We start from the raw sequence: 13,000 nt of genomic DNA on the forward strand, positions 1-13,000 counted from the left end.
ATGAAAGGTTACAAACGTGTGTACAACTAGAACTACTTAGAGGCCGTTTTTTGTTGTTTTTTATTCACTAACCAATTGAAAACTTCCACTTAGGTAAGTTAAAAATTTGTCATGTATGTAATGTTTTATTTATCATTTATACTTGTGAATGAGTGTTTATCAAAAAGGTGTTAATAGTTTTCAGTTTTTCAGCATGTAATGTTTTATTCATAACGTATACTTGTGAGGAGTGTTTATCAAAAAGGTGTTAATAGTTTTCAGCATGCAATGTTTTATTCATAACTTATACTTATGAGGAGTGTTTATCAAAAAGGTGTTAATAGTTTTCAGTTTTTCAGCATGTAATGTTTTATTCATAACGTATACTTATGAGGAGTGTTTATCAAAAAGGTGTTAATAGTTTTCAGTTTTTCAACACTTTTATTTCACCCCTATGAGCCAGTAAATGGGCCTAAAAATACTTGAAGTCTAGAGTCAACTTGACATGAAACAACAAGAATATAAAAAGAAAACAAATATATCACTGAGCACCTACAACTTATCTGTACAAGAAAGATTAAAGATATGTAGCAGATTACAGTATTCTATCACTGAGTTAATCCATTAAAACAAGTATGTTCATTACATTTTAGCTTTATTTGTAACACAAACAAAATAAATTGTAACAGCACCATGTGCATATCAGGCCATTATTTTTTATTACGTGATTTATAGGTTCCCCAAATAATTGTTTCAATAAAGCAAATGTTCTCTCGTTTTTTTTAATCCACCAACCCAAATATTCAATTAGTTAAACAAATATTTATAATGATAAAATATTCAACAATCGATTTTAAAGTAAAATTCCGAGTTCGTGGCGCACGATACGCGAATCTGAAAAGAACTCTTTTAACAGCCTCAATTTATAAATTAATATCCGGAATATTAAATATCCTAACAAATAAACATTATTTAGCATCATTACAATATTAAAATAATGATTAATTTAGTAGTCAATGAAATATTAATTCTTATTACTGCCATCAATATCGACAAAATATTAATGAACAAAAAAAATAATTCACGTGAAACTACACAAGGGCTATCTTGGCTAACAACCGCTAACTGTGAACACTATAGAATAAAGGCAGCTAGCTAGCCAACAGCCCCCGCCGCTACTTTAATTGAATAGTGGGATTTGACTGTCACTCTTATAACACAACTATTACACTAAAGCGTGGAGTGTTTTCGTGGCAATCAAATGCAAACCTTGGACACTGGAATCCACAGTCCAGGATGCTAACCACTAAGGCTACACACAAGTCATCACTCCAGTACTTTAAAAAAAAAGGTGCAATGGAATATTTTCATTTCAGTGTATCATGTTTTTTTTGGGTGATTCAAAATACATAAAACAAAAACAATTTAAAAGATTAGCAATGGTATTAATCATCAGTAAATAAAATGAAAGTCAGTATTAAATAGAAGTAAATGTTAATCCTAGCCCTGGGAGTAACAGCAATAGTAATTGGGGTGGGGTCAATTTTTAACATGCTTCATGACAGAGAGCAGGAGTTTTTCTTTTACGAAGGTATTTTATCTTGAAAATGTTTTTAAAAATTTAATAGCAGTATTTCTGTTTTACTTGAAAAACAAGATCATACAAACAGATATTCTTTATATTTTCCTGATTACTCAAAATACCTGTTCACTAAAGGATTACTAAACAAAATGCCCGAGTTTGAACAGCATATAAACATCTTTAAATACTAGTTTGGAAAACCCTCGTACTTTATTTTTCTTTCTATGATCATTCATGTTATTGTACATTTATATTCTTATTCTCCCTACCTATCCAAATGTTTATCCAAGATTCCCTTTAAAAAAACAAATAAAAGATAATGGCCTTACATATGTCAAATATACAACAATGAATTTGTGAAAGTACATTTGTTTGACAAATTTCTAAGTATCGAAAAAGTGACTAATTTCAACTGAACAACTTTCCATTTTTGTATTTTACATGATACATACCTGTACATAAAACAAGATCGAATGTAATAACAACTGACATAACAGTAAAAGTATTCATAAAAAAAAAAAGCACACCATGAAAATGTGAATAATGTTTTCGAATAAAAGCAATGATAATAGTTAATAACATTTTCATAGAACCACAACAAAGCTCGAACCAATTACTGCCAAGTTGAGCAGCTAGTCAACAAAGATGGTGAACTAACCAAGACTGATGTAAACAATTCAAATAACTTCGCACTTTTCTTGGTAGAAGTTATGTATATCTTATAACTTCTGATATGGATATATTACAAATATCCTGTACGACTATTTTACAGAAAACCTAATAATAAAGCTCAACAATGAGAAAATCTACACATCTGTGCAGAAATTTAAAGAACAACTCATCTCCCATGATAGCTCGAAAGCTACCGTTGTTCTAATACACAAATACTTAAGCTATCATTCTGGTGATATTTATTTTAAACTTAACAGATTTCTTCTTTCATTCTCATATAGATGTTTTAATGTAATTACTGACAAGATAATCTAGTTTTTTTATAATTTCACTGTATTAATTGGTGTCATTTTGTCACAAATTTATATTAAGCGTATTTTGTACTGCAATTCAAAATTTCTAGCAGGTGCATTTCAAAGAAAAGTAAAGATTTATATAGCTTCACAAGCACTTAACATGTTCACATGAGCAAGTTAGAATCGTGGAACTTCCTTGACGAGTAAGCATATTTCCATTCTTCAGGAACCACTGCATCTCTCCAAGGTTTCAAGTAAGACTTTTATTCAGATTTGGTGTAAGCCACGAGGTCACTAACATTGATGGTTGAGAAATCTACCGGCACATCCATGTCTCCCGACATCAGGTCCATGCCTAGCAAATCGTAGTCCATATCAGACACTGCTGCACCGGCACTGTCAAAAACAGAAACGATCAATGTTAGCTCTCTTGACCTACACCTCTATTCACGTTTCTTTTATGACCAATGCTACAAGTTAAGCACTCCAACTTGCTCATTATGAACTACTCTGCAAGAAACAGAAACGTGTCACCAAAAATATGACCCACAGAAAATGAATAAAAGCTTTTATTTTGGAATTATGGTTTTTCTGATTGTCCTATACACAAGTTTTTGATTAAAAAAACAACTTTTTACAGCAGAAAGAATGAAACTGTTTAGCAAAACTTTTCAAATAACAACAATGATTAAAAATTTAAAAGTGAAAAAAAAATTTTAGCAGAAAAATCACCTAAAATTAATTCACTTGAAAGCATTTCAACAACAAATCCCATTTGAAACATCAATACTATGTGTTAAAGCAAGTTTAATTTAAAGAGTTAACTGTAAGTATGTGATAGCTAAAAAGGTAAAAAATATGACCCAAAAAATAGAATAGTGTTTTCTTCATCAGGAGCAAAAGATGATAATTGATCCACCAAGAAAAATTATGACCAAAAGAAAAAAAAAAGGATTACAAACACAAAAAATTATCAGTAGCTAATTTAAAAAAACTGTTATAATTTCACTACAAGTCTCACTGTAAACATTTTTTCATAGTCATTCGACTTCAAGATGCTGATTTAGCACAAAAGTACATAATTGACTACGTGCACTACAGGAAATCAAACCCCAGATTTTGGCATTGCAGGTCGATAAATTTACCTCTGACCCACCAAGACAAATGACTTCATGTATCTTTCCTTTATCCTAAAAAAAAATCACTTAAAGACTGATCTTATTATTATATCCTTTTGGAAAATAAACATTTAAGTTATTTCTAGGTTCCCACAGAGACCAATCATATGTCTTGAGCTGAAGAAAACAGTCCCTGCAAACAATGTCATCAAACATCCAAACTTACAAAGTCCTTTTTACCACTTTTACAATAAAAACAAACTCAAGAAAAATACTTTAAAAATCATTAAATACATTACTTATGAAACAAAAAAAAATACAACATCCAACATCAAAGATACAAGTTCTAGTGTTTGGGACAAACAAAATTTAGATCATCCACCAACACAGCATTTTCCAGTCACTGAACACTTAAGCACTCCTGGTCACTCTTTAGACACTGTATAAAACGGCACTGATTCTGACATGAAATCAAGAAATGAAAAAGCTCTTCAGATAGGAACCCTGAAGGATGGCAGGAACCTCACTGCCAGCTTTCGTAACATGTACTCTCTCTCGTTTTACAAAAATGCACAGTAGCTTTTTCTAAACTTTATTCACTTCTAAGACACATGCTAGTGGAACAGTACTTAGGGTAATGCACTTACGATCCCTAACGTAAGGTGAAATTCTCAAATTTAAAAATGTATGACATATGAAAGATCTACTGATAACATCAGAACTGTAATTTTTCATTCTCATTGGCAGACAAAAACAAACCTGGAAAACCAAACATCAACATGACTTCCAAATTATGAATTATCAATAAAGGATGAAAAAACTTAAAAGCAAGATTCAAAAAGCCTTACGAGGTTTGACAAGAGTAGAACTTTAACAATGAGAAAAACAGTGGCAAGTCATTGCATATCCAAAAAATTGTACAAACAGACCACAAGTCCAAGTAACTTAGAGCAAAGATATTTAGACAGTACAATAAACGGTCCTCAAAACAATATAGTTAATACATCCCCCCCTCCCCAAATATATATACATATAACAGTCAGCTGAAGGAAATTTGAAATTTCTGTGGTAATGCTTAACAACTTTTCTGTAGCTTTATTGGTGGTTTTCAAAACATCTGTAACTTGTTTAAACCTTATGATTGAGTTAAGTTGGAAGTCGCTAAGTGACAACTTTTCCTGTTCTATCACAGTACTATTACTTAAACAAATTTCATGCTAATCTTATAATATATTAGCTTCTGTAAACTAGAATATTTTTCTGACTGTTCACTTTATTATTCTATTTTCCTGTTTTTGCTATTACTATACTATTTGGATTTATATACTTTTTTCAATTTCTTCTATGTTTTTTTAAACCTACATCATGTTTACACACAACTTAATGTTCTACTCCCCCCTCTCCCCGCCATCAACTCAAATTCCTGATCGTCACTATCTGTTCATTAGCACTCCCTCATATTGCTTGCTTGGTCAGTTTCTCCATCATTTTGACTAACACGTAACATTTTTGAACTGATCAATTCCATCAAGCACTCCTGATGTTCATTAGATCTTTTGCTCCTGAAGAAGAACATACCATTTTCTGAAAGACTCTGAGTTGTACATATATAGAAATATGACTTTGAAATGATCCATGATAGTATCCTAGTACTACGTGACCTGTGACAAGCATAATCTTCTGTCAATAGACACTACCATCAATACAACAAACAACTTTTTACCACACACATTTTTAAGTGCATATATATATATATATATATAGCTAAAATATATCAGGTGCAAAGCACATTTAGTCAAACAGCCTTTGAATGAGAATATATTTGGTTGCTCTTTATTTTTCTTACTACATACAGATGCAAACAACTGTTATAATACATTGTATTTCTCTCTTATTTACTTTTAGAATGAATCAAGAAGCATTTCAGCACCTAGTTCTATTAAGCACATATCACAGTAGAGTATGCAGCAAATACTCTAGTAAAAATAAAGTGTCATGCCCATGCATACAATTTCAACCTCTTCGTTTACATAAAAAAAAGAAAGACAAGATATGATTGTAAAACACATTGACATTGTACTGCTGATTCAATACATTGAACTTTTGACTAATAACTCAAACCTACTCATGCTGCACAAAACTTAAAGTTCAAGCTTGGCAAACACAAAATATTAAAGATAATCAGAAAGCTTTTCTGGTTAGCACTTCTTTCTTTATTCATCAGTCACAAATACACAATAAACATGTGTTTCACTTTTATATTTAGTTGTGACTTTTTTTTTACAGGACAAATTGATGAGCAAAGTGACAAACTGATGAGCAAAGTGTACAATCTGTACATGATATCACAAAATAAGTTTTGTGTCCTTAAAAATGGATGTGCTATTTATAAGGCTCACTCTGACTATGTTATCATTTTACACACTCTATAAACTGCTTTAAAATAAAACATCTGTATCATGACACCAATTTGACATCTAGAAACCTTAAAATTTTTTTAAATATTTACACAAAATTAAAACAAAAGAAATTTGATCTCCTTTGACTGATGAGAAATTTCAGTGTTTTTATAAAACATTTAAAAAACATATCTGACAGAAAAACCAATATTCTAAGTGTTTTTTTTTCTCCAAAATTATATAATAATTCTTAGGGACAAAAAACAATATAGTGTCCTGTTATAATAATTACTAAAATATGATTTTTGATAAGTTAATAACTAAAAATGCAATCTACTAAAACTCAAATAACAGGAAACAGTGATTTTGTCAACAGTGCCAAATGTCTTGTGTGTAATACTTATTTTCAAAAAAAATGGGGGAAAGAGACAAAATAATGTCAAAATAAAAAATATACTAATTTTACCTCTGACCTAGATTAATGTTTTAAAAAAACATAACAAAAGGGTTTTAAAAAAGAAAAAACCCTACTAAAATAAAAAGATACTAATTTGACCAGTAACCTAGATTAATGTTTAAAAAGGAAGTTTTAAAAAAATAAAACATATCAGTTCATCATCTGTTATGCCAAAAGTGGATCAAGTATCAATTTTCCTCCTTGGTTAATATGTTTGAATGTACAAACTAGTGAAACATTATCTCATAGTTAAATCTTCTAAAATGAGTCATTAGAACAGGTTTAATAGTTTTGCTTATTTTCAAAACCTAATTCTCAAACATAGTGGGCATAAACATATCCTAAGTTTGAAGGTTATATATCTATTTATATATGCATACTAACATTTTAAGACTCAAAAATAGCATCATCTCACAGGTTGTATTCACAGAGCAAGGAGATAGACAGTTCAACAATTCACATTCAGAGAAAATACTGAACACCTCATAAACTACAGGGTGGACAATTCTTTAAGTTATTTATTAGAACTATTGCTTACATGAACGATTTTGGGTAATTTTATTCTATAACATGTAATCCTTAATTTTTCTTCAATTTCATTGATATTGTAAAATGTTTTATTTTTTGCAATTATATGGCTAAAAAATGTGTAGTGCAGGAGGGGGTACTTTAAATAATTATTACATCATTACAAGCATAGTAATATAAATAAAATATGAGACCGAATTAGATAAAATATTACACAATACTTTGCACATTTTGCCAAATACTACCAAAACATCCTCTATGATGTTCAAGCAAGCAAAACAGTTTAACTTGCATATCTATACGTCAAAACTCAAATGTATTTATGATGTCTGGAAAGCTGTCTTTAAATGTTACCTTCTTCTGTTTCTATTTTTTGGGAATTAGAGCTTGTATAACTTCTATTGCTACCTAAGTCAATCAAACCTTTTTTCGTATATGTGTATACTGAATAGACTTTTGTAACTACATGTTCCAATAACAATTACTTAAGATTGATGTCTAAACTTTAATCTTCTGTTTAATGACTTCAGTATTAAATTTTATAGCCGATGAATCAGGACAGAGTAGCAAGAAAAAAAAAGATAAAATTAAAACGACAAGTAATTGAATAGTAAAAGTTGCTAATAGCCTATTTTTTCAAAAAATATCACAGAGATACTATGTATTCCATTTTGGGCAAATGTTAAAGTTTCTGTAACTAAAACACTGACAAATCACAATACTTACAACACTACAGAAGTCTACAACCATAGCTTTACACACACACACACAAACACATGGTATTTCTAACCAAAAGTATGAAATTCCTGGGAAATTCTAGTACGTATTAAAATATTATAAAAACACAACAGTATCAAACATATTTTCTATAAATTGTTTCTTTGTCAATATTACAACAATGATTTCTCAGAAACATTTAATGTATTCAAAATTCTCTGTTTACTCACGGTTTTAACCAAAATTATATAGGTCACTTAAGGTGTGTTTCTGTGTGTGTGAGATTATATACGCACACTCACATATATGTACGCACGTGTACTTATGTATTTATACAACTGCACAATGCTATCAGATAAAGACAACACAAAGAAGTAAAATGTATCTCTTCCAACATTTAACTGATGGATAACATTTACCCTATCTTCACTAACAACAAGAGAAGTTGACCACCAGAAAGGAACAGTACTGAACTTTCCATACGTTGCCGTGACTAGTGCCGCAAAACGTTTTTTTTAGAGATCTGGTGGTCTGACAACACTTACTGCATGGGTTGGTCACCACTGCCTGGCATGGAAGAGGGATCAATGTAACCACCAGTGTCAGGAGAATGGGGTGGAAAATAGGACTGGGGTGTTCCAGGAAAACTGTCAAGTCCGCTAACCATCCCTGTTAAACTGTGAAAGGAGGAAAACAATATAAACTGTGTAATCACTTCAGTTCTTTTCATGTAGTCATCAATGTTTTTTCTTACTAACAAAACCCACTTTAAGAAATGAAACAATTTTAAATTAAATGTACAATACAAGACTTAGAAGTAAATTACCTCTTGCTACGTTTTTGACATTTTCCAAAGTACTGCACACACCCGAAACCATGTTATAAGGTGGCACACTTAAAATATTATAACAAAACACGGCATTTGGAGTTGAGAATGGCATTTTTTCATGTCCAAAGAAATCAGAACAAGCATTCCTTATTGCAAAAGAAACAGTCATATACAAAAAAATGCTATACATGTAGCAATATTTCTAAAGAAGCACTCATAAGAGTACTCTCACTTTAACATCTGAATGACAAACAAACAAATTAAATACTTGTGGCTATTAACATTAAATGAAGGAGAAGGCTCTTACCAAAACAATGATAATTTCTGATTTACAAAAGTCATGTGTTTAATAATTCAATATAAAAACTCTTTTGCTCCTGAAAACCTGTATTATTTTGGAACAAATGTTGTAACACGTTAATATGTTAACTTTTGGATTAATGAAGATTAAATGCAAAAATTTGTATTAATAATGTAAAAAAGTAAAAACTAGATTTTATTGTGCAACACAGCTGATCATAAAAATTAATTACAGTATTTTAGTAATACAAAACACATTTATTTTTTTATTTACTGTTTACAGTAAGACTGGTTTGGAAATATACACCTACCCTGGTATGTGTGTCACTAGAACTGGCTTAACATATCCATTACTGGAAGGGGGTTGGTTTTCTACACAAAAGGAAAATATATAGATTAAATACTGAGATGAAAATATTCACTAAAACTTTAAGGTGTAAAGAAATTTACATGGAGAAAAAAAGACTATTTGCCACCATCTCTAATTTTGAACTATTGACCAAACGGAAGACAGCCAGTCAGTGGCAAACTACCACCTACTAACCGTGCTAAGGGATTGACTGTCACTCTTTCAATGCATCCATGATTTTGAGCATGGGATATATTTTGTATTGCATGGATTCAAATTTGTCTCGCCAGCTCCGAAATCCAGAGCTCTATCATAGGGCCAACATGTACCCCATACTGTTGTCATAAGTGCGTATTTACAACCATTGCTCATACACTAAAGAACTTAGACATATAACCATGAATATCTGCAAACAAAATTCAAAATCATAGTATTTTACACAGCTTTATGTTGAGGTCAAGATAAAAACAGATAAAACCCTATTCTATGATTGCGAATAACTTCCAAAATGTTTTTGAAGAAATACCGTTTCTCTTGAATACATTACTTTCTTAAAGAACTTGGTTTTTCTTAAAGTCATTAATTTTTTTGGCCAATATAATACTTCAACCCTTTACAGGTGTGGCACACTTTCTTTGTCTCCTTTAAATCAGACTCTGTGTGTTTAGAAAGCAGGAAGCTATTACACTAGTGATGATCTTTGAATATAAAATCATAAATCAAATTTCACTCTTAGTTCTCCAGAATATACTAAAATATTTCCAGAATATACTAAAATATTTCCAAAATATATTGCAATATTTCCAGAATATACTAAAATATTTCCAGAATATATTACAATATTTCCAAAATATACTAAAATATTTCCAAAATATACTAAAATATATTACAATATTTCCAGAATATATTAAAATATTTCCAAAATATATTACAATATTTCCAGAATATACTACATTCCTGATATACCTGAATACATTTAACTACATTTTTTGGAAATCAGAAATATGGCACAAAAAAAATGTTCTGAAAAACAAATTTCATCATTAGACTGATACTTTGTGACAAAACTTACAACTGTATAATAAGTCTTTACAACAAGACGAAACTGTATTTATATCATTGTTAAATGTAGGAAAGTAGGAGGACAAGATAAACCACGTTCAGAGCTGAAACAAATTAATCATTCTGACTTGGAGGATTTAGTAAACTGAAGCTGACTTTATGAAGACATTTTTCTTATCTATTTCTATCTTAACTCTGTTTCATGTTAAGTAAAGTATATAAAAAGCTTGTATTGATTAGAAATAAATTAATCAGTCTTACCCATTAAAAAAAAATCAACCTTATCTCCTATCTCCCCCTAATTTTACAAAATCTTATGAATAATTAATTTCTTGATCTACTAAAAACTCAAGTATCAGTGTATTCAGAAAACCATATGAAATGTAAAACAAGCATTTGATCGATCCTGATCAGCATGATTAACAGAAGTCAAACTTGCATTACTTGAAATTTACTATCCATACAGAAGTAACATTTTACAATCACATCTAATGTCTTTAGATGATCTAAAACGTTTTTTGTTCCCCATGTGACCAGGACCGATAAAGTATCTAATTCTTTGATGGTATTTATACTCAATCAATAGTAAGTTAGAGAATAATGATGCAGCACTTAAACTGCTTCTCATGCACAAGATACAAGCTGCATAATAAAAAGATATGCCTGACAAACTAAACATGCCAATTTTTGGTGCTTAAAGCTATTAAGAAAGGGAACAAAAACCTACTGAAAAATTAAAAGCCAAGTCATAATAAAAAGAAATAACTACCAAATGTTTCACCAATATCAATTCACAATTAATTATTAGAGAAAAAGTTAAATGAAGATAAAACCATGATAAAATTATGCAAAAAAGTTTCCAAACATGCAGGTTCGAGTAATTTCATATAAAAAATAAATTGAGTACAGACTAGAAAGAGAAAACAATGAACATATAAAACAGATCTTTATTCACAGTGATGTAATATTTAACAAAAAATTGGCCAACTTCTTACTTTTACTATCACCTCTCCGTGGCTGCTGCGGTGGAAGAAGGATTGCAAGAATAATGCTAAACAAGGTAAGATGTCAAACTGGGTGAGAAGACACTTGGAACAAAGTATGGGAGGAAGACGATAAAGAGGATGAAGCCAATCAGGTGAAGACCTAAACCAAATTGGCAAAGGAGTAAAAACACTTACAGAGGATGGTTGCCAAAGGAGAAAGAGGCAGGAATGGACACCATAGAAGGAAGCTGTGCAGGCAATATATAACAAAGAAGAGCACGTACAGGACATAGAAGTCTGTCTGGATCAGGAAGAGGATAAAGGTGTGAAACGAAAGGAAGGGAAAGCAGCTAAATGGAGGAATTATCCTCTGATACAATAACTTTGTGTATATATTTTTTTATCTATTTTAAGGACACAAACCTGTGAATGGAGTGTAATACTTTCCAAAGGCTTGATCCTTTGCCCTATCTGGATACAGGTATAAGAGATGCTTCAAGTCATTGATGCGGTCCGCAAGCGTACGGATAGAAAAGTCTCGGCTGGTAAAAGGCTGGAGCATAAACACTTCATGTGTCTCTGTTTCCATTAAAAAAAATTAAAATTCTTAGCACAATGTTTCATATTAACCAATTTCATACAGGCTCCATATCACTGCAATCAATTTAACAAGTGAGCATGTCACAATGTTTTAGACTCACATTCAAAATTTAATTAAATGACTTTATTATCAATGTATGTTAATAAACTTAGCATCAGATCTCAGTTTATAATTCCATTTTCTATAATACTTAAGTTCTTAGTTCATAATTCTAAAAATAAATATTCACAAAAATTCTCAATCTCCACTTCTGTTACCACGTGACAGATATGCACTCTCAATTTTCCTTTATAGTTTTTATAACTTCACTAGTATAAATCTACAATGTCTAACTAATTATAACACAAGATGTTAAATAATTACAAGTTTAAATGCACAGTTTCAATCCCCTAACTTCTCCATTTGCTGAAACAACAATACATTTTTACAACCCATAACAGAAGCTCCCACCCATCTTTCCTTACCTTTCAAAACCACATTTTCTTATTTGATGCATATATTTATAAACAAGAGGAAAAGCTTTTTTTTTTCTATTTCAAGCTTGCAACTGTCTTTTAAAATTTGGCAGTAATAAACTGAAGTTATTGTTCATGGCAGTAACAAAATTATTTATCCTCATTGGTTTAATTAGTTAAGTGATTAGTAGTTTTGATACATTCTAAAACTACTAATCACTTAACTAATTAAACTATACCTCTAGAGTGATAAATTCTACTCTAGTGTCTCAAAACTACTATCACTTAACTAATTAAACTATACCACTAGAGTAGAATTTATCAAAACTATCACTTAACTAATTAAACTATACCATTCTACTCTAGAGGTATAGTTTAATTAGTTAAGTGATAGTTTTGAGACATTCTACTCTAGAGGTATAGTTTAATTAGTTAAATGAGTGGTAGTTTTGATACATTCTACTCTAGCGGTATAGTTTAATTAGTTAAGTGATAGTAGTTTTGAGACATTCTACTTTAGAGGTATAGTTTAATTAGTTAAGTGATAGTTTTGATAAATTCTACTCTAGTGGTATAGTTTAATTAGTTAAGTGATAGTAGTTTTGAGACATTCTACTTTAGAGGTATAGTTTAATTAGTTAAGTGATAGTAGTTTTGAGACATTCTACTT

General features: G+C 30.5%; 1 protein-coding gene across 2 annotated transcripts in view; it reads right to left on the reverse strand.

Moving 5' to 3' along the window:
* Window positions 1–400: 400 nt before the first annotated feature.
* Window positions 401–13,000, reverse strand: part of LOC106463512 (signal transducer and activator of transcription 5B-like) — a 60,919-nt gene continuing 48,319 nt past the window's right edge. For both annotated transcript variants that reach the window (XM_013923553.2, XM_013923552.2), the window contains exons 19-22: window positions 11,698–11,853; window positions 9,189–9,249; window positions 8,294–8,425; window positions 401–2,925 (exon numbers count right to left, since the gene is read on the reverse strand). In XM_013923553.2, coding sequence (XP_013779007.1) covers window positions 2,793–2,925; window positions 8,294–8,425; window positions 9,189–9,249; window positions 11,698–11,853 — 482 coding nt within the window. In that variant the 3' untranslated portion in view covers window positions 401–2,792. The remainder of the gene's footprint in view (window positions 2,926–8,293; window positions 8,426–9,188; window positions 9,250–11,697; window positions 11,854–13,000) is intronic.

Source organism: Limulus polyphemus, unplaced genomic scaffold, assembly GCF_000517525.1.
Source record: "Limulus polyphemus unplaced genomic scaffold, Limulus_polyphemus-2.1.2 Scaffold1428, whole genome shotgun sequence".
In the NCBI taxonomy this organism is placed as follows: Eukaryota; Metazoa; Arthropoda; class Merostomata; order Xiphosura; family Limulidae; genus Limulus; species Limulus polyphemus.